At 56.9% G+C, this 19603-nt stretch overlaps 1 protein-coding gene across 10 annotated transcripts in view; it reads right to left on the bottom strand.

The window, feature by feature from the left end:
• Positions 1-19603, bottom strand: part of ANO1 (anoctamin 1) — a 155801-nt gene that overhangs the window by 11401 nt on the left and 124797 nt on the right. For 4 of the 10 annotated variants that reach the window (XM_019755675.3, XM_019755678.3, XM_019755677.3 and 1 more), the window contains 11 exons: positions 18493-18575; positions 16515-16526; positions 15860-15931; positions 13627-13704; positions 12590-12664; positions 9344-9545; positions 9095-9206; positions 7595-7652; positions 5573-5673; positions 4737-4882; positions 2194-2346 (listed from right to left, as the gene is read on the bottom strand). In XM_019755675.3, the coding sequence (XP_019611234.2) occupies positions 2194-2346; positions 4737-4882; positions 5573-5673; positions 7595-7652; positions 9095-9206; positions 9344-9545; positions 12590-12664; positions 13627-13704; positions 15860-15931; positions 16515-16526; positions 18493-18575 (1092 nt within the window). The remainder of the gene's footprint in view (positions 1-2193; positions 2347-4736; positions 4883-5572; positions 5674-7594; positions 7653-9094; positions 9207-9343; positions 9546-12589; positions 12665-13626; positions 13705-15859; positions 15932-16514; positions 16527-18492; positions 18576-19603) is intronic. The other 6 variants (XM_019755679.3, XM_019755680.3, XM_074336865.2 and 3 more) reach the window with 3 other exon arrangements.

Raw genomic sequence — 19603 nt, 5'->3', positions numbered from 1 at the left:
AGGCAAACCCTCTTCTTAGGGGGGTACACGAGGCGAGGAGGGGATGGCGGGGAGAGGGAGACTGCTCCGGGAGGGGCCGAGGGCTTGGTGTTCTCTGGTTCCACCTCAGCTGTTAATCACCTGACCTCAGTCTCCCCATCCAGAAAGTGGGACCAAGCTCCTCAGAGGACCTGGCAGCGAACACCCCAGGAGACGTTCAATACCAGGCACCGCTCTCTGGGCTCCGACCTCCGAGCAGGCGTGGTGTCCTTACTTACAGGAAGCCTGGTGCAGTGTCACCTTGGTCTCCAGAGGGAATCTGCAAACCCAGCCTGTGGCCTGTGTTTGGATGGCCCACGGGTGAAGAATCGCTTCTTACATTTTGAAGTGTGAGATGAAGGAAACACGGGCGACGTGGCCTTTCTGTGAAAATGGTTGTCCTGGCTCAAGGATGTGACCTCTGGGTCCACAGAGCCCAAAACGTTGACTCGGTGGCCCTTCCCGGAAACTGTGTGCTGAGCGCCGCCCCGTGTGAGGATGAGGCACCAAGGATGAGGCAGAATCTGTGGCCAGAAGGGACTTCAGAAGGCCAGCTAGTTCAGGGGCCTTAATGACCGTTTCAAATCGTACCCAGGTCTTACAGGAAGTCCAGTGGGGAGGTGTCTGCTTGCAGAGTCTTCACTGATGGCTAAAGCGCCGCGTCACAGGGCAGTGACAGCTATACTTGGTCCTGGCTCCACATCCCTCCCCACAGAACGCCCCTCTCACAGGAGGTCCCACCGCAGGTCTCACCATGGATCCCGCTGCACAAGTGGGGGGCGCACTGGATGAAATCACTGACACATGGCCATGTCTGAGCTGTGCAAATGTCCAGGTCATGCAGTTTAACCTAGGAGGCTGCCTGTGCAGAAGCCAGAGTTCATGCCATCTTGGAGGTGGATGGCGGAGAGCAGTGGGCACCCACAGAGCCTGCGGCCCCAGCGGGGCCCCTGCTGGAATGGGATGGCCCCAGGGGCATTTCCAACGAGGACCACCCAATGCCAAGGGCTGGAGAAGCTCCTGGAAGGAGCCCCCGCAGGTTAGCAAGATCACGTCTGGGCTACGGAAGTCCCACCTGGAGGTATGCTAGCACGCTGCTCTCCAATCCTAATTTTGATAAAATCACAAATAACACTTCTAACATGCAATTCAATCTGCTTACTCCAAAAAGTAGCCCAGAAGTGCTGTTCTCACTCACCGTGTGGTAAGTGGGAGATAAAATTAATACAATTTTGTAATTTTCTATCTCATTTCAGAATAAAATCCCAATAAAGACTTTTTTATTTTCAGCCTGAACACCGGGTTTCAGGTTTGAGTTGATTCACTTTAAGATGAGATGGGCCTGGTCCTTGTAGGTGTGGGCCGGCTTTGGCCGAGGCTTGCGTGGGGCTCTGAGCCCTGCCCGGAGTGGGCACACATCCCTTACAACTTCCGGACAGACGGGTACCCACATCTGCTTGAATGCCTCTGGTGACAGGGAGCTCAGCACTCCACAAGGAAGTCGGCTCCGTTTCTGACATCTCTATTAGAAAGTTATTCCTTATGCTGACATTACATGGGCCATTCCCCACGGCCCAGCCCCTCCATCACATGGATGAGGAGCCCCTTAGTGACTTGGGGTTAAAAAGCTCAGCCCTGACCCCTACGGGCAATGTTCTTCCTTCATCAGTGGAAGGGAGCTCTCCCCACCCTCCTTCCCTCCCTCCTTTCCTCCTTCCTTTCTTTTCTGTGAACATGAAATGATTAAATGATACACTATGTGGGAAGGTACTTGCTAAGCAGCTAATATGAGCTTTCCCATTGGTCCATCTCTGTGCTCTGGGGATGGGGGGCACACAAACACCCCTTGTGAGGAGGGGTGTTGAGGACCACCTGAGAGAAAGCACCTGGTGGACTGTCTGGGGCAGTGGACTGGTGACAGATACCTGGGCTAACTCTTCCAGCGGCCAATATGTCTCAGGAGTTAGGAGGTCGGAGTGGCATGTGAAGGAGCCTTGGGGCCTTGCCTCACCCCCGCCCAAGTCTCTGAGTCTCCACGCAGGCAAGGCGCAGCAAGGAGCCTGTGGGGACCTAGACCTGGCCCCATTTTGCCCACTCAGGCTCTAGCTTCCGGAGAGCAGGAGCCCTTCCCCCAACCCAACCCATGCGCAGAAGCCACTCCCATGGGTTACTCACCGATGTCTTTGGCTCTGACGGCCACCGGCCTTCGCAGCTCAGTGACGAACTTTTTGGCATCCAGGCGGATCTCAATGATATTATTCAGCAGTGCAAACAGCGGGGCCAGGGGGAAGGACGCGACGAACAAGGTGACAAAGCCAAACTGGATGACTGCAAAGAGAATGGGGGTCAGCACACGTCGCGCCCCGCCTCCCACACGGTGGGTCCCCACTACCTCCCAAGCCCTATGAGCTGAATGGCTCTGGGTCTGGCTGGGGCCCTGCCTCCCATGTGCTCTCTGCACATGTAGGGTGACCCCAGGCTAGGAAGGGGCAGGGGGAGGGTTCCACATTTTGCTCTGCACCTCAGTGTTGCTTCCTGAACAATGGGCGTGTACTCACTTATTATATCTCATCTTTAAAAATCACAAATAGTGGGGAAAAGGCCACCATGAGCACGAAGGCCCAGCCTCAGCCATCCACGTCCCGGCTGGGAAGGGCCCCAGTGCTCCCATCAGCTAGATGGTGTTGGACCTGGGGGGCCTGCCAGCAACACTGCGTCCCCTCCCATCGGGCCTCGGGAGCCACTGAGGACAATCTCAGCCCTGCCTCACGGTCCTCCCTCTCACTCCTCCTTCTCATCCTCAGCAGGCCAGCCCTGGGGCTTCTCTGCCTGGACCACAGCAGCCAGCACACGGCTGGCCGGCTCCCCCGAGGGTCAGGAAAAGGCTGCTGAGCAGAAGAACCGTGGGAGCAGCTGGAACAGGAAGTGCACAGCAGCACCCATCCAAGGCGCCCGGGCCAGGTGGTAAACAAGGACGCAGCACCAGGTCACCCTGTGCCTGGCCATTAGCACGGCAGGTGGGGGGCGCCACATGGCCTCTGGGTCCTAGGGTGCTTCTGTGGACACTGGTCTCATTTGAAGGCTCTGGGGGTACTGGGGGCCCTCGAACAAGCTCGGTGTGCAGGCTCTGCGTGTGGGCTGGGGCTGCTGAAGCTGAGGCTGTGGGTCCGCTCTCCCTTACACTGATGGCCCAGGAGGAAAGCTGGAGCCTCCATGGGGCTGGGGTGGGACATGCCTGGCTGGGCCTTTTCTTCCCGTCTGTGAACACCTGCGTGCTCTAGGTGCCCAGCTGGAGCTGGCCTCCAGACCGGGTGGGTGTGGCAGGGTGAAAGCCAGCGGGTGGCAGGGTGTGGCATGGGCGTGGGTGGGCCGTTCCTGGGTGGGCAGGAGGAGCCCGTCCTGGGATCTACTTCCATCAGACCCGAAAGGAACATGGGACTCAACCTCTGGCCTTCACATAAATTCAAGTCTGGGAAATGACCTCCGGTCTCTCAGCCTGTCACAGGTTGCCTCTCTCGATGTCCAGCCTCCCACAGTGGCCGGCAGGGGAGGCCCTCCTCCCAGAGCCCACACTGAGTGTAAACAGCCCACCTGCCTCTGGTTCAGCTGGGATTTTACTTCAGGAGAAAACAGAGAATGTCATCCAAACACAACACCGTTTCCTCATTTTAGTCTCAGGTTCTTTTCTGTCCGAGCCAAAGGCAAGTGCTCCCTGCACACTCACCTGGGAAGCTGGGAGTGACTTATATGGATTGGCTGGGCCAACAGGAGGGCAGGGGAGGCTCGCGGTGCCATGAGACAGACACCTCCCAACCCAAGGTCATGCTGCCGCTCCCCGCTGCACCATGGCAGAGCAGCCCTTGGCTGCGTTTGCCCAGGGGGTCGTTAAAAAATACAGAGTCCCAGGTCTCATCCTGCACAGACCAGGGATGGGCCAGGGAACCAGCATTTTAAATAAGCTCTCCATGGTGGCCAGGGGGCCCTACATCTGGGACCCCTCTGTATGAGTCTTCCTAGCCTCCTTCACTCATCCATGTATTCAGCAAACACACATTGAGCACCCACTGTATACCTGGGTCTGTTCTAGGTGCGGGGGGACGGCAGTGAAGAGAAAAATGAAAAGGTCCTGCTTTCACAGACTTTGGCTTCTACCGGGACAGACAGCAGGAAAAGGAATGAGCAGGGCTGACGATGAGAGGGTGATGGGGAACAGGAAGCAGGGGGAGGGCAGAGCTTAGGGGCTGTGCCTGGGAGGGGCTGCCCCTTTTCAACACTGGGGCCAGGAAAACTCCTGTGGTGGGGACATTGGGAGCAGGACCCTGGGGAAGGGAGAGGGGACTCATGCAGGTGTTAGGGGGACAGTGTTCCGGGCAGAGCACAGCTAGGGCAAGCGCCAGCAGCAGGCCTGTGTCCGGGTGACAGCGGGAGGCCAGTGTGGCCGGAGCAGAGGGAGGCAGGTGGGGAGGGGAAGATGGGGTCAGGAGGCTCCAGGTGGCTGCCATGCTGGCCACACCTGGTCTCATCCCATCTCTCCCCGACCCCTGAGAGTTATGTGCCACGTCTGGTCATCCTCTTCCCATCCAGTGACATGACTGCAGGTGACAAGGCTCTGTCCCTAAGTGTGTGCTGCTCGCCTGCTGTGTGTCAGGGGCCCAGCGAGCCCAGGGCAGCTGCGGCCGCATGTGTCCCGCCCGTCCCCCCACGGCCCCCACGCTCACTCATCTCCATGTACTCGGGGGTGAGGCCCGCGAACGGCTCCAGCGTGAAGTCTGCCTCGTACCGCTGCTTCCTCTTCACATGCTCGTCGTGGTCAGAGAGGCTCTGGCGCTTCAGCCGCAGGTAGCGAATGAATTTCTTCATCTTCCTGAAAGGAACGTGGTGGCGTCACCTGCCAGGCTGCCGGCAGGGTGGGTGTTGGGGGCCTCGGGCCTGCACCTCGGGTTGTGTTCCTACTCCTCTGAGCTGTGCGTTTCGCGCCGTGTTTGCCGTGACTTCTGTCCACGACCCCGTTTGCCCTTTCCCCCGAGACAGGGGTCAAGTGTCACCGCTTTGCTTTGTTGGCGACATAAGGAAACAGGTGCACAGAGGGCAACTGGCCACCACAAAGCACGGGGAGACCCTGAAGGTGCAGGGGTCGGGCTGTGCCCAAGCGGACACCAGGGGCGGGGGAAGTCGTGGGGGAGGAGGCGGGCCTGGGGAGAGGAAGTGGATCATGGAAAACTGTGGAAAATGTCCCCGCCTGCAGAGGGCCAGCTGCCTTGGGGAGGGAACGGGCCACGATTCCTGAAGGGCACCAGGTAAGGAGGCACAGCCTCCACCTGCCAGCCGCAGAAGTGGGCAGGTGGGTCGGTTCCCCCCATCCTCAGCTTGTCTGGGGACAGTCACTGGCTCCTTCCTCTCCCCGTCCACCATGGGGTGGCTCCTGATCCGTCCTCCCTCGTCCTCACCACCTCCCTGTCTCACGCCCCCGTCCAGGCCCAGGCCCCACATCGCCAGTCACCCTGGTCACCCCCGCGGCCCCAGATCCCCTGCGCATGCGCCCGGAGGTACTCACGGGATGCCAATCTCGAACAGGTTGTTCTGGATGAGCTGCTTGCCCAGCATGATGATACTGAGCTGGATGCACAGCTCCATCAGGCAGCCGCCGGGGGCGCACTGAGGGCAGAGAGCAGGCACTTGAGCCCCGCCCCGCCCGGTCTGACGGACAGCGGCATCAGGCAGCCCCGCCCCCCGGGGCACGCAGTGGGCGGAGAGCCAGGACGTGAGCCCCGCCCCTCCTGGGCTGATGGACAGCTCCATCAGGCAACCTGGAGGGTGGGCCGCACTGGAGCAGAGAGCGGAAGCGTGAGCCCCGCCCCAATCGGTGTGGGCCCTGGCAAAGAGAACCGCAGCCCCCACGGAGGGGAGCGCACCCCTACTGGGATGGGTTGGATTGCATTCTCCACGAAGAGGTCCGTGTCCCAACCCCGGAACCTCAGAATGGGGTCTTATTTGGAAATAGGGTTTTGCAGATGTGACCAAGCTAACATGAGGTCACACTGGAGGAGAGTGGGCTGTGATCCAGTGACTGGTGTCCTTATAAGAGGAACATAGACACACAGAGGAGAGGTTGTGTGAAGATGGAGGCAGAGATAGGAGTGATGTGTCCACGTGCAGGGGAGTGCCACGGATTGCCAGCAGCCACCAGAAGGCGGGGGAGAGGCCTGGAAGAACCCTGCCTAGGACCTTCGCACGGAGTGCAGCCCTGTTGACACCTTGGTTTTGGACGCCTGCCCTCCAGAACCGTGAGAGAATGAACTTCTGTTGTTGAGCCGCCCCGGAAGCTAACGCACCTGGCCTGCAGGCTGCTGGGGTGCAGTCAGGCTGGAGAGGGGGCACACTGCCAGGGAGGGGGCAGCGGTGGGCTGGACCTTGGGGCTCCTCCTGCTCCCCAAGTCAGTGCCCGGTGCCTGGCACCAGCTGCCTGTTCACAAGCCCCGCACACCCACAGCAGTCGGGCCCCTGTAGTGGGGAAGCCACATGGGGAGGCAGCAGGCCACCCCATCCGAGGCCTCATGCCCGTCCTCAGTGGGCTTTGCTGCCTTAGCCTGGGAGCCCGGCAGGCACGTGATGGGTGAGAAGCTTACCTTGTCCTAGCAAAGAGAACTCAAGGGACGCTGGGTGACCCCCCCTGGGTGCCACTGACTCCTCTGAGTCCCTAGCAACACTTTTTATACTGTTATCAAAAAATGTATCTTGGAGAGCCATCATTTCATTAAAAAATAAATAAATAAAAGAGGATGTCCTTTGCTTTATTCTGTCCTACAAAGGCACATCCCCAACGTCTCCAAACATTAGAGTTCGACAGGGTGCCATTTAAGTAAAGGCCGTGTCATAACGGGGCTTTTCGCAAACATGCGTCACTGTGAATGACGCCCACATCCGGGGATGTTCAGGGGCCAGCACTCGGGTGGTCAGACGTGTAGGCTGCACCCCAGGCGTCCAGGTCCCCTGCCCAACGCGCACCCTGGCCCTCTCCGCCCTGCTTTGCGGGGTGTTTATCAGGAAGACCTAGTCCCTTATTTTCCCGTAAGATGAATTATTCTGGGAGTTGGAATACTCTGAGGCCTGAACCACTGAGTGGCCCTGCAGCCCTGGCTTGGTCTGATGAGCCAGGACTCAGCTACTGCACTAACCAGACCTGCGGTGGCCTGAGCACTCACTGAGCAGAAGCCAAAGGTCACCAGCATTGAGTGTGGGAAGAGAAGTGGGCATTTCAATAGGAAAGTAAAGAAAAGTAGCTGAGTTCTCTGTTCCCCTCATTAATTCATCTTAACCAAAGAGAAAAACATTCAAGGTCTTATGAAAAAAGAAAGAAAACATTGGTGTAACTTTTTCATTCCACTGACTCTGAAGAGACTTTTAGGGCAATCCTGTTTGGACACACTAATAAGATCAAAGCCCGCCACAATGCTGGAGGAGAGAAGAGGGTTCTCAGGAAAAGGAAGGAAGCTCTCGCCTGACAAGGAATCGTTTGCTGTAGGACAAAGCCAGGAGAGTGGAATCAGAGGGTGCAGGAAATATCCAGCTCAGTTACCTCCTCCATGCGGAACGAACGGAAAATGTACACGTAGTCGCCCGGGCGTCCGACGAACCTGCAATGGTTTGAGGGGCATTAGAGAGCAGAGACCAGCCCAGGGAGAGCCCGGGTGGGGCCCCAGCTGAGCTGTGATTCCTGAAGTTGGAGCCTTGAGTGTATTTACGGGCTTCTTCCCTGCCTGTTTCATCAGCTAAAAAACAAGCACAGGGTTTTCTGTTGGTAGGGTGTTGATGTGATTTCCAAACCCACATGGGGGTAAGAAATGCAACTTCAACAGGAAAGCAAGGGGCTGAGGGACAGATGGAGGGAGCCAGCCCAGGACGGGACTAAGGCCAAGCTGTGTGAGCACAGACCGTGGCACTTGCCGCTACCACCATCACCGCAGTACCCCGGAACCCCCAAGGACTTCGAACACTGGGGTAAGGGTGGTCCCTGAGGCCGTCTCTCAGCTTCCTGTGGGATGTGTGGGGTAAGGGGTCTTCTGAGGGCCTGCTGTATTGTTATAGATATTCTCAGGGGGCCTGGACCCCTTGGCTGGGCTCTGGGACCCTGGGGTGGGAGGGCAGCCGTAGGTCTTGTAAATCACATAATGCTGAAGAGCGTTCGGGCAGGGTTCTGGGGTCAGACCCTGTGAGCCCCAGCAGGATGGTTGGTGGGGAGTTTTTGCGGGGGGGGGGGGGCACAGGCCCCTCTAAGCCCAGAACAGCTCTAGAGAGTCCAGGCATGGGGTTCACCCGGCCACCAGCCCGGAACACCAAGGTGACCTTCTGTGGCACTCGCCCATTTGAGTCACGCCTACCCACTGTGGGAGCACCTGGAGCTCGCTGCCTGGGGTCCTTGCTATCTGCGGTCAGTCCTGCTGCCCAGAGTTCCCACTGCCCAGCGCCCCTGCTACCCGGGGCCCCTGCTGCCTGGGGTCCCTGTGGCCTGGGGGGGTCCCTGTGGCCTGGGGTACCTGTGGTTCGGGGTCCCTGTGGCCTGGGGGTCCCTGTGGCCTGGGTCCCTGTGGTTCGGGGTCCCTGTGGCACAGAGTCCCTGCTGGCCAGGGTCCCTGTGGTCTGGGGTCTCTGTGGTCTTGGGTCCCTGTGGTCTGGGGTCCCTGAGGCCTGGGGTCCCTGTGGTCTGGGTCCCTGTGGCCTGGGGTCCCTATGGTCCAGGTCCCTCTGGCCTGGGGTACCTGTGGCACAGGGTCCCTACTGCCTGAGGTCCCTAATGCCCAGGGTCCCTGCTGCCTGGCGTCCCTACTGCCTGGGGTCCTTGTGGCCTGGGGTCCCTGTGGCCTGGGGTCCCCACTGCCCGGGGCCCCCGCTGCCTCGTACCCAATAGCTGCCAGGCTTCTCTCTGAACTCGGTGGCAGTGGAACCACACTGACTGCTCTGCCCTGGGCCCAGGTGCCTCCCACCTGCAGGACACGGGAGGGGAGCCTCCCATCTGGATTGGGAGGGGCAAGTGGGGCAAAGAAAGGCAGTGAGTTTCAGTAGCTGAAGAAGTCCTTACCGGCCTTTGAAGAAAGCCACGTAAAAGATGGGGGTGTAGGAATTGACGAACTTCAGCAGGAAAGCCTTGAAGATCAGCCTCTCTTCAAAGCTCTTCTCGGTCTTGGGCACCTCTGGAAGGAGCGAGATGCACACTGCTGAGGGTCCAGGCTGACCGCTCCACTCAGCTCTCGTGGGAGGGGGCTCAGCGGACGGCAGTGACCGGGGGACGCAGGGCTGCCTGCTCCCGGGCTCGGCCCGGGCCACTCACCAATCTTGGTGAGCCACCTGGCTATGCAGCCGTACACCTCGTCTAGGAGGATGATGACCACCAGGTTGATAATGACCGCAGTGGCCGTGACCGTGACCCGGATGTTGGATCGCACGGAGGGCGAGGAGTTCATGGCTAAGGCGGCGGCCGTGGAGATTCTGTAGATGATGACACCCAGGACGATGGCGAAGGTCACCGCAACCTGCACAGGAGAGAGGGGAGGGGACGCCTTAGCTGGCCCCCCGGGTCTCATAGGGCTCCCTCAGCCCAGCTCTCCCTTCACCCCCTAGCTCTTCAGCTTCAAAACAAACAGGGACATTTCTTGTCACCCACCACTTGCCATGGGCCTTATGGCATTAACGTCACAGACAGATGACAAGGGACTGGTTTCTGTTTTACAGAAGAGGAGACTGAAGTTCAGAGAGGTCAGGTAACCAGACCAGGTCACCCAGCGCATGAGCTGGGATTTACAAACCCTGGCTTGTGGGACAGCAGCCTGACCACTGGGTGGGAGCTTCTCCCCACAACTTGGTGACTTTGAGCGGAAGCAGTGACATCTAGGGTGGAGTGCTGTTTAATGGAGATGGGTGGGGCGTGGGCGGTCCGATCCCAGTGGGCAGTGCTGCAGGCCTGGCTGAGACAGTCATATTGGGACCCTTCTCTCAACCTCCCAGGAGCCACCAACACGCTTCTGGCTCGTCCTGGAGAGCGAGCCCCTCGTCTTGCCAAACCCACTGTTGGACTAGAACATTCCATAAAACTCGAGCTGGCGGTTGCCTGAGAGATGGTTGGGAGCTGGCTGTGATGACAAGTTTGTTCTGTGTGCAGCTGTCTTTCTGCCTGGGTTCCCTTTGCTTTTCCTCAAAGACCCTAACTCAACTGGGAAGACCCTTGTCCTCACCCTGTCCTGCCCGAGGGGTGAGGCCACTGGTCAACTGCAACCCAGAGGACAGCTCCAGGCTATCCGCCAGGCCGACCCCTGTGTGTCCCATTAAAGGTGTGGAGGGCAGGCTGTCCTCCCTGCTAGGACAGTCCCTGTGGCTCCCAGGAGGGTCCTGGAGAGGCACGGGGCTGTGTATGCTGTGTCTTTGCAGCTTGAAAGTCTGTGGTTGGTTCACCCCAGAGGGAGACCGCGGCCATGAGAAATCTCCTAGGAGAGCTCTTATTTTGAACTTTGGGCCAGTGACTCCCCTCCTGCACACATCTGCTAGTGACTAAAGGGTGACTACACCCTACCCAGGAAAACTGTCCAGGGCCACACCACACCCTGATGAAGGGGAGGCCCCACTGTGAGGTGTGGGTACCCCTCCCAGCCAGCTCTGGGAATGAGGGCTTTCCTCGGAAAATCCCTGACCCCTGCCAAGAGGGCCCTCCTGGGGGAAGGCACCGCCCAGGCCTTGGAGACGTGCCTGCGTGGGGGAGGGGGGGCCGGGCCTGTAGGGTGACTCAGCAAGGTGCCCCCCTTTCCCAGCCAACGGGCTGGCAGTTCCCCATGGTACACAAGCCCTACAAGCAGTGTCCCTTTCTGGGTGCAATGCCCCTCTGGAAGGCAAGGGCCCCCAGGGCCCGGCTGTGGCTGGGGGTTCACCCCAGGACCTATGACCCCGAGCACTGGGCACATAGAAGGTACTCAGCCACAAGCTGTTCACTGAATGGAGTTCCTGAGTGTGGGACAAAGCTGACTGATTCACCGAGGGCCAGCTCTTTCCCTCCCCACAACACCGCCTTGGCTGGGAGCCCCAGTGCGCGCATTCCTCAGGCAGCTGGGGAGGACGAGGAGGGGGGTACGTGAAACAGTCTGACCAGTGGGAAGTAGAGGCTGTGGGCTGGCCTTCTGGAAAGCACCTTCAGAGAGGGGCTGCCTGCACTGGCATCGTCCCCTTCCCCTTGGCCCTTCCCTTCCTCCTGCCTGGAAAGTGGAGGTGATGTTGGAGGAGGGGTAGCCATGTTGTGACCAAGAGGGGACAGAGGCACAGGACGGGTGAGGAGGTCAGAGAAGCCTGATGGCATCACGGAGTTGCTGGCCAATCCAACACTGCCCACCTCCCTGCGTCTGATCACACAAGGAACTTAAAGTTCCACGAAGACCATCTAAGGAGGTGACGTGGAGCCCCGGGCTCTTGTGCCAGATCCCTGCTGTGGTCAGGAGAAGGGTGCGGCCAGCTTTGCACCTCCGCCCCCCACATTGCTCCTTCTGCGGTGACACTACTGAGTGGCTCCATGGTCTTGGGGTCCCCACCACAGGTTCCTTTACATGAACTAAGGTCCCTCTTACTGTGTGTGAGAGCGTGAGGGGAAACTGAGGCCTGACTCTGCTTCTAATTACTCAGATTAGGGAACCCTGGCCCCCTTCCAACCTGGAAAACCAAGACAAGCCTTTGGCTCCATGTCTCCAAGTTCACACAGGACAGCGGGCTCTCAGGGCAGAGGGCCCGGCTGGCATCTGGCTCCATCACCTACTGGCTGGTGGCCTGGGAGAGGGGCCAGACCTTCGGGCCTCAGTTTCCTCCTCAGCAGGAGGGGACAGTATTGGGACAGGCAGATGGTGAAGACTAATGAGATGCTTCCGGCCGGGTGGGCACACGCTCAGCCCTCTGCCCACAGCAGCCCACCCGGGGCTTCTGGCGGTCAGGCCACACGGTGGGGGGGGCCATACAGGACTCTAACGTAAAGCTCCAGGGCGGGACACGGGGACAGTCATTTGTACAGTGACCACAGGTGGCCCTGACCTCTTGGGAAGGATGACAGCACAGCGAGCCAGGGGCAGAGGCTTTCCCGGCAGGAGGCTGACTGTGGGATTAAAACCCCTACATGCTGAGGCGGTGGCTGAGCATTCAAATCAGCAACACTGACCAGCCCGGAATCACAGCCCCTGGTCACCTGAGAAGCGCCGTCTGACTTTTGTCCTGTGCAAATTTAACGGTTTTCTTTAAAAAACAACAACAACTCCTCAGTTTTGTCTTCAACGTGTCTGTGAAATCCTGGGGCTGAATGACTAGTTACTTAAATGTGTCCCTGTCAGAATGAAAGAGCTCATCCCACTGGGCCCGGGCGCAAGCAGCCCCTTTAGGGGCCACTGAGGAGCCCTGGCCCCTTCCCATTTGAGGGGCAGTGGTGGACTCTCTCCCACCCCCACCACCTCCCGCGAATGCACCTGCCATGGTGACAGCTGACCCCCGTCCAGGGCGCTGCACCGCTCCCTGCAGGTTCCCTGATGTCCTCCCACCTTAGCCTTCCAGAACTTACCATGAAGACAATGGAGACCAAGTTGGTCAAGTAGGCTGGGAACCGGTCTCTCCAGGTCAGCTTCACCTTGTCCGTCTACAACATAAAACAATGCTGGGTCAGCCGTGGGGACCATCACAGCCGGGGGGAGGTGTGTGTGTGCCCGTGTGTGTGTGTGTGTGTGTGTGTGTGTGTGTGTGAACTTGGACAACAGAAATACTCAGAAACACCTTTAAAAAAATGTGCAGGTGATGAGCGCATGTAAACATCTAGTATTCAAAGAAACATCTGGGGTCTCATTACCTATGAAATGATGTCACATAGGTAATAGAGATAACAGTCATTTAAACGTGATTCATCCACGCATGGGGCATAATAGTGCCACACGCTTTTCTAAATGAGACGATTAAATCCACGTCGGGGAGAAGCCCGTATCTAGAATCCATTGCTTTGGCTGAAAGTCTTACTCCTAAGGTGGGTTTGCCCTTGGCCACCCAGACCATAATAGTTATTTTTCCTTTGCAGAGCAAGTTGAAACAAGCAACTAGCACGACAAGTTCAAACGCTGTTTGCCACGTAGCAACGTGGACCTTGGTGACATACGGCCTGAAGGCTTTCTTGGTCCTGAGGAACCTAAAGTAGAAGCTTGTCTCTAACCTGGGATGTTTCAAGAATCGGGGTGGATTTTTCAATGGGAGAATGCATGGATTGGGTCAATGAGTGCTGCTGACATGACACTGGAAGCCACTTGTTCTGGGGCGGGTCGCATGCATGTTAACAAGAAGACCGAGAACCGCTGGCAGGCAGTGGTGACAGGCACGTTTCACAAGCTCCAAATAAAGCAGAGCCCCCCCACCCTACGAACCCAGTGTAGCCATGCAGCAGTGACATCTCAACACGCGTCACAGCTCGCTGGGTGTGGCAAGAAGGGAAGGAAACATGGATGTGATGTTAACAAAAATACAGAGTTTGTTGAGCAAAAAAAACACACAACAAAAATGGACTTTGGTCGTCTGCAAACAGTCAAGGCTCGCGTTGCCCCCGAAATAGAAAAGTACCAATTTCACCCCCGCCATGGCTGTCTTAACCCTCTGCTTCCATTTGTTTGTTGACTCCTCTGGAATATTCCGGTGCTTCTGAGGGTGGGGGAGGGAACAAGAGAGCACCGTGGGGTGAGGGATGAGGAGGTGCTGGCAGACGGTGGGGCCCAGGTCACCACTGACCCCTCGTGTGCTTGTTGCCAAGGCTGATCCAGGTTCTGGGTGTTTTACACCAGTGAGAGATGGCAGAGACCCATGCTCTTAACAGAAAGGCTGCCACACAGGTAGTGAAGCAGCAGACAGGCTTCCAACACCAAGACTCCAGCGCAGAAGCCCGCTCACCAGCCAGCCGCCGCTGTAATGTAGACGGTCTGTTTACGCAGACGTGGAGTGGCCGCCAACACAAAGGAAGCCACACTCAGAATCGAACGTTAACCAATTAAGGAGTGGATTTTTTTTTAAAAATGAATCTGGTGCCATAGCTGGGGGTGGAAATGAAAACTATAAAGTGGCCGCTGGGAGCCAGTGAAATGGAGGAGAAAATAAAGGGTTGGCCCGCCATCCAGGGCCTGGGTCTGCATCATGGCCTGCAAAACCGACCCCCGTACCTTGTTGCTGTCATGTGACAAAGACCTTGGGTCCCAGCCAGAAGACGAGTCCCTAGGAGTCTGAAGGGCACTTGTGGCACAGCTGCCCAGACCCACTGCTGGGGCTTGGTTAGGTCCCTTGATGTAAACGGATGTGACGTGTGCCACTAAGCCTCTTTGTCGCGTAGGAAGGGATGAAGGACCCATCCACGCTCACGCTAAGAGGTGCCACTGTGAAGCCACGCGTGGACTCTCCTGGGGCCGTCATCTCAACACAGGCTTGGGGCGGAGGCTGCTGCACTGAGCATGGGTCTTAGCGGCCCCCGTGGAGGCCTATGGGGCTTCAGAGCCATTGGCATCCACGCCTGTCCCTTTAGGAGGGGGAAACAGGGCACAGAGGGGTAATGGAGCCATTCAAGGCCACAGGGTGACTGCTCAGAAGGCAGCCTGCACTGGGACAGGCGGAACTTCTGATTTGTTACATTGAGAAAAGACAGTGTCCTGACCAGGGGACCACTCACGCGTCCGTGGTTATTTTCTTTGCAGCCTTGAGTCCTACTCAGACTCTAAGAGGGTGTATGGAGAAGTGCAACTCCTTTCTGGCTGCAGCAGGACTAAGCTGTATTTTTGCTGTGTTACGGGAAGTGGGACCCGAGAGGGGGCTTTTGGTGCACCCACTTCACCCCCTAGATGCGATGTCAGCCATTGCGACCCCTGGCCACTTTGAACCAGCAAACTCTGTCCACGTGACACATGACAAGGAAAGATAAGCCCTGGCTTTTATCCTGATCGGCCCAGAGGCTAAGTGTGCCAAGGGGAGAGCAAACACTGGCGCCCAGACACGCATCCTTTAACGGTCCCCCATCCCTTCGAGAACTGATGCAAACTTCCCCAGCTGCAGTTTGGTGCCAAGGGCCCAGGCGCTCTGTGCTTGTCCCAGGTCATGTATAAAACCTATTTAAAAAACAGCCAAGCACCTCTGGAGGTTTGTGAGAACTCAGGTTGCCTATGTAAGACCGCCAATTCAAATGAGAGGATTGGGGAGAAAGAAAGGCATTTATTATAAAAAGATGATGGCCTCAAGAACATCACAAAAGGAACACTCCTCTCTCCCATTGTTATTGTCTGTGAGTAAAACAAGGAATTTGCCATTTGCTCAGGGGCCCTGGTTAGGCAAACCCTTGCTTTTCATCCTTCAACACAGAACACAGAGCAGTAGACACAACGAAATGTCTAGTGTACTGTGAAGCAGTTGCAAAGCTGCCCAGTTCTTGATGTTGAAATGTTGGCTGAAGTTTGAGATCTCCCTCAGGATAGATCAAGAAGGTAGATCTATATAGCAGGTTGGACAAACTACAGCCTCTGACCAAATCTGGCCCCCTGCTTGTCTTTATAAATAAAGTTTTATTGGAACACAAGCCAGCCCCACCCCTCCTTTTTTTTCCCCCAACCTGTTGCCTATGGCTGCCTTTGAGCTACAATGGCAGAATTGAGTAGTTGTGACAGGCCTGCAGAGTCTAATTATTTACTATCTGGCCCTTGTCTGGGGGCTAGCCCCTGGTCTATACTGTTGAACATACAGCATTTGCTGACCCACGGTCTACACTGCTGATGAATATACACTGTTTTCCTGCTGGGAAAGCCACCAGCAGTGGCCACCATACCTCTTTGTTCTTGGATTCTTTCCTAAGTGACTTCTCCAAAACTCTGGCTTCATATTCAGCTCTGGGATGGTCCTGTGAGAGAAACCAAGTGGGCACAGAGACTTGTGAATTGTGAATTTGAGACCCTCACCATGAGCACGCATGGCAAGTGCAGTCCCTACATTCATCCTGGACACCCTTTGGGGCCAGTTCGTAGCTGGCTGTTTATACCATTTCTAATTTAGGACTCCCCATACGCGGCCCGCCCAGGATTCCCCCCCTTTTTGGGAACCCCACCCCATTGGGAAGATCACAGAGCCTGGCTGTGCCCTGCACCCCACTTTCTCATTGTGAACACCCAGCCATGAACCGGCCCCGAGAACGTTCTATCAGGAGCTGTGGGGGTCGGAAGAGACGGCAGTAAGTGTCAGCAAGCGCGGGCAGACCAGAGGCGCCAGGCCTCGGGGGAGCCCAGAGCAGGTCAGTGAAGGCACTGGAACAGAAGAATGGGGTTAAGGAGAGACTCGGAGGTGGGGGAGAAAGCGGAGACCCCCAGCCACGGTGGAAGCGCTGCAGGGAGCTGCACGGTAGAAACAGACGGATCAGGTGCCCGAAAAGATCCCTCTCCCAGGGAGAGGCTATGGGAAGATAGAAGAGTGACAAAAAAATTCCAAACCTTGATGGCCTCCTTCAGGGAACCAGAAACGTGAAAACAAAACAAAAAGATTTCATTACTTGTGTTGTTTTTTAAAGAAACAGGGCACATCCTCTAAAGGTCATTTACTCAAGAACCAGGACGAAGGTAAAGGATTGGGGTGGACAGGAAACCTCAGGGAATCCGAGATCCGCTGACGGCCACGGCTGCTTTAGGATTAACCGTGGGTGTGGATGCTTTTGTAGTTCTCGTGGTTTTGGAAATTCCCAAGGGAGTGCTGGAGTGCACTGTCTCAGATTCAGCTAAGGGGCACACGGGCCCAGTGGCTACAGGCTTCTCCTGCTCCCAGTGCCAACACCTGGGGTTCACCTCACATGATAAACTCCCAGAAGAGGCCCTGGCCAGCCATGGAGCGGGGAGGCAGACTCGCCTTAGGGGACTCAGTCAGGACCCTTGGGCCCCTGCCCAATGGCTCCAATCGCCACCCCAAAACCAAGTACTGGGCATCAGGGTGAAGAGATTATGCAATGGACCCCAAGGGGTTGAACAAACGGGACTGGCCCTCCTCCCCCCAACTTCCCCCACCCCAGGGACATCATGAAAAGGACATTCTAAAGCTCCTTCTAGAATATGACATAGTCTGCTCTTTGTTGTATTACAATCTTTCTAATTGAAACAATAACAAGGAAAGAACACGCCCAGGTAACTGCTGTCTGCCACAGGGCACAGAGGGTTCCATGCCCAGCTCTGTCCCTAAAGAGCCGCGCGTTGGTGAACAGTTGCATCTGTCTCGGTGCCACCATGTATGAAACGGGACAATGAGACCCGCTGTGGAAGAGGGTTGAGCCTAGAGGCGGCTAGCCAGGTGACAGGGCACCTCCTGCTCTAAGCGTTTTCTATCTGACCCACTGAGACCCCTCAGTGAGGGCTATTCCCATTCCCCGTGAGAAAGGAGGACACTGAGACACAGAGATGTGAAACAACTGGCCCGGGTCACACAGTGTAGGCAGTGCCTGGTCAGGGTGGGAGCCAGGCAGCCTGGCTGCAGAGGGCGAGCCGTCACCACGAGGCTGCCACGCCTCCTCCAGCAGACCCTGGTCCCTGGCCCGCGGACAGCCTGTTAGCATGGAGCCCGCACACCAGCTTCTCGGACTGGACGGAACACTTGGCTCAAGACTGACCAACAGACTCAGCCTCAGGAGGGAGCATGTTGTGTGGGGAATATTACAAAATCCAGACACTAGAAATGTTAAAAAAAAATAACGGAGACATTTCCACATTACAGTGAGAATGCAGGAGAGCTTTCTCTTTTAAAAAATGAGCGCAGTGTTTTATAAAATTAAGTCACGGTCAGCGTGGTCACACCTTACAGCTCTGCTCTTTTCACGCTACTTGTGGGCACCGGTTTTCCTTTTCATTCCCACTCCTCCCATGGGGAATTCTGGCTGGAGCTGCCCACTCAGGGTTCCCCCGAGGAATCCCGGGGAGAGGATTCCCCACCACCCCAGAGCCCATTCGATCCTGAACGCCCCTCTCTTGGGAACACAAAGACGCCCAGCCAGCATCTGGTTTTCCCTCTTAGGAAAAGCTCTGCTCCCACTTCTCAGCCACGCCCGCCGGCTGGCTCTGTGGAGTGCGGCCTTGGCACCTAGGGCAAAGGCTCATGGCTGCTTTTGGGGACTTCGATTCCCTCCCAGACCCGCCCGGCCTCCCCCAGCCACGATGAGGTCAGTGTGGTGAGCCGTGGCGAGTGTCCCTGACCACACTGGTGGGTGGTGCACCCATGTGAGCCCTGAGATGAGTAACACTCCACTGGACATCAAACGGTCGCCCTGGCAACCACAGGCAACTCTTATACCAAAGAATAGGCGGGGAGCAGCCTTGCCTGGACACCACGACCCTCCTGGGCTTCCCTGTGAGTCCCTAGGAAGTAATGGGACCGGGGTGGGGCAGAAGGACACGACAGAGGGTATGGGGGTGCAGTGCCAAAGCCACTCACCTCCTCCTCCTCGAAGCCTGTGAGGTCCCAGCGGTAATTGAGCCGCATCTGTTTCCGCTTCCAGTGCTCCATGAAGGTGGCAGCTGCAGTCAGGGAGGGGACAACCAGAAGGTCAGGGGCCAAGAAGCCCTCAAATCACTGGTGACAGAGACAGTCTCTTCTTCTGCACCATTTGGTGAGTGAGGGCGACAACATACTGGACTAAGAACTTCACACAAATTGACCCGTTCAGCCCTCTCACCCACCTGTGAGGCAGAGACTGGATCACTTTCCTATTTTACAGATGAAGAAACTGAGGCACAGGTAAATCAACTCATAGCCAGCCAGTGAGAGGCGAGGCAGGCTGGTCCAAGAGCCTGTGCTCTTAACCATCCTGGGGACCCCAGGTCACAGGAGGAGTCCCTGTGGGCCAAGGCCACTCCCTCAAGCTTCAAACCCACACAGGGGGTCTGACTGCTGAGCTGCACTCTTAGCTGCTACATCCTGCTTTGTATTCCCAACAGACTAGAGTTCAAAGGCCACCTCCTCCAGGAAGCCTCTGAAAATCCTCCTCAGTGTCAGAAAGAAATCAACTCCTCTTGGGACCAGAGGTATCTGTGGGTTGACCAGGACCAAGACTGGACCCTGCGGGGGAGGAGTGGAGACAGTGGCTTGTTTGGCTTGGCTGTATTTAAGACACAAAGACATTTGAGATAAAATTATGACTTTCCTACCTCTGCTTTAAAAATCGGAAGCATTGGCACCAGAAGACTGGAAGTGAGAAGTGACCATCCCCGTTCGGCATACCTTCCCTACCTGGCCACAGACCCCACTGTGCCCTTCTGCCTGGACTCTGTGGTACTGAACTTGCCATGTCTGCTTTGGAGCGAAAAGGTGGAGTTGTGGAGGGGGGAGGGGAGATGTGAAGGTTCACGCAGAGCCCAGGGCAGTGCCTGTCTCAGCTCAGAGCCGGGCACTATGAGCAGTGTGGTCCTCCACCTTCTACTGGGCTGGGCAAAGGCGGGGAGAAAACCGAGTGTCCAGCCTTTGCAACTGTGCTCCTGCAGCCCTCCCTCTTACACCAGCCACGAGAACAGCAGTGAACCTTCCCTTTCAGGTTCCCAATGATGGT

Source organism: Rhinolophus sinicus, chromosome 14, assembly GCF_057876585.1.
Source record: "Rhinolophus sinicus isolate RSI-liver-muscle chromosome 14, RSI-T2T, whole genome shotgun sequence".
Taxonomy (NCBI): Eukaryota; Metazoa; Chordata; class Mammalia; order Chiroptera; family Rhinolophidae; genus Rhinolophus; species Rhinolophus sinicus.
The sequence above is the reverse complement of the archived record's forward strand: the minus strand, read 5'-3'. Positions and strand labels throughout refer to the sequence as shown.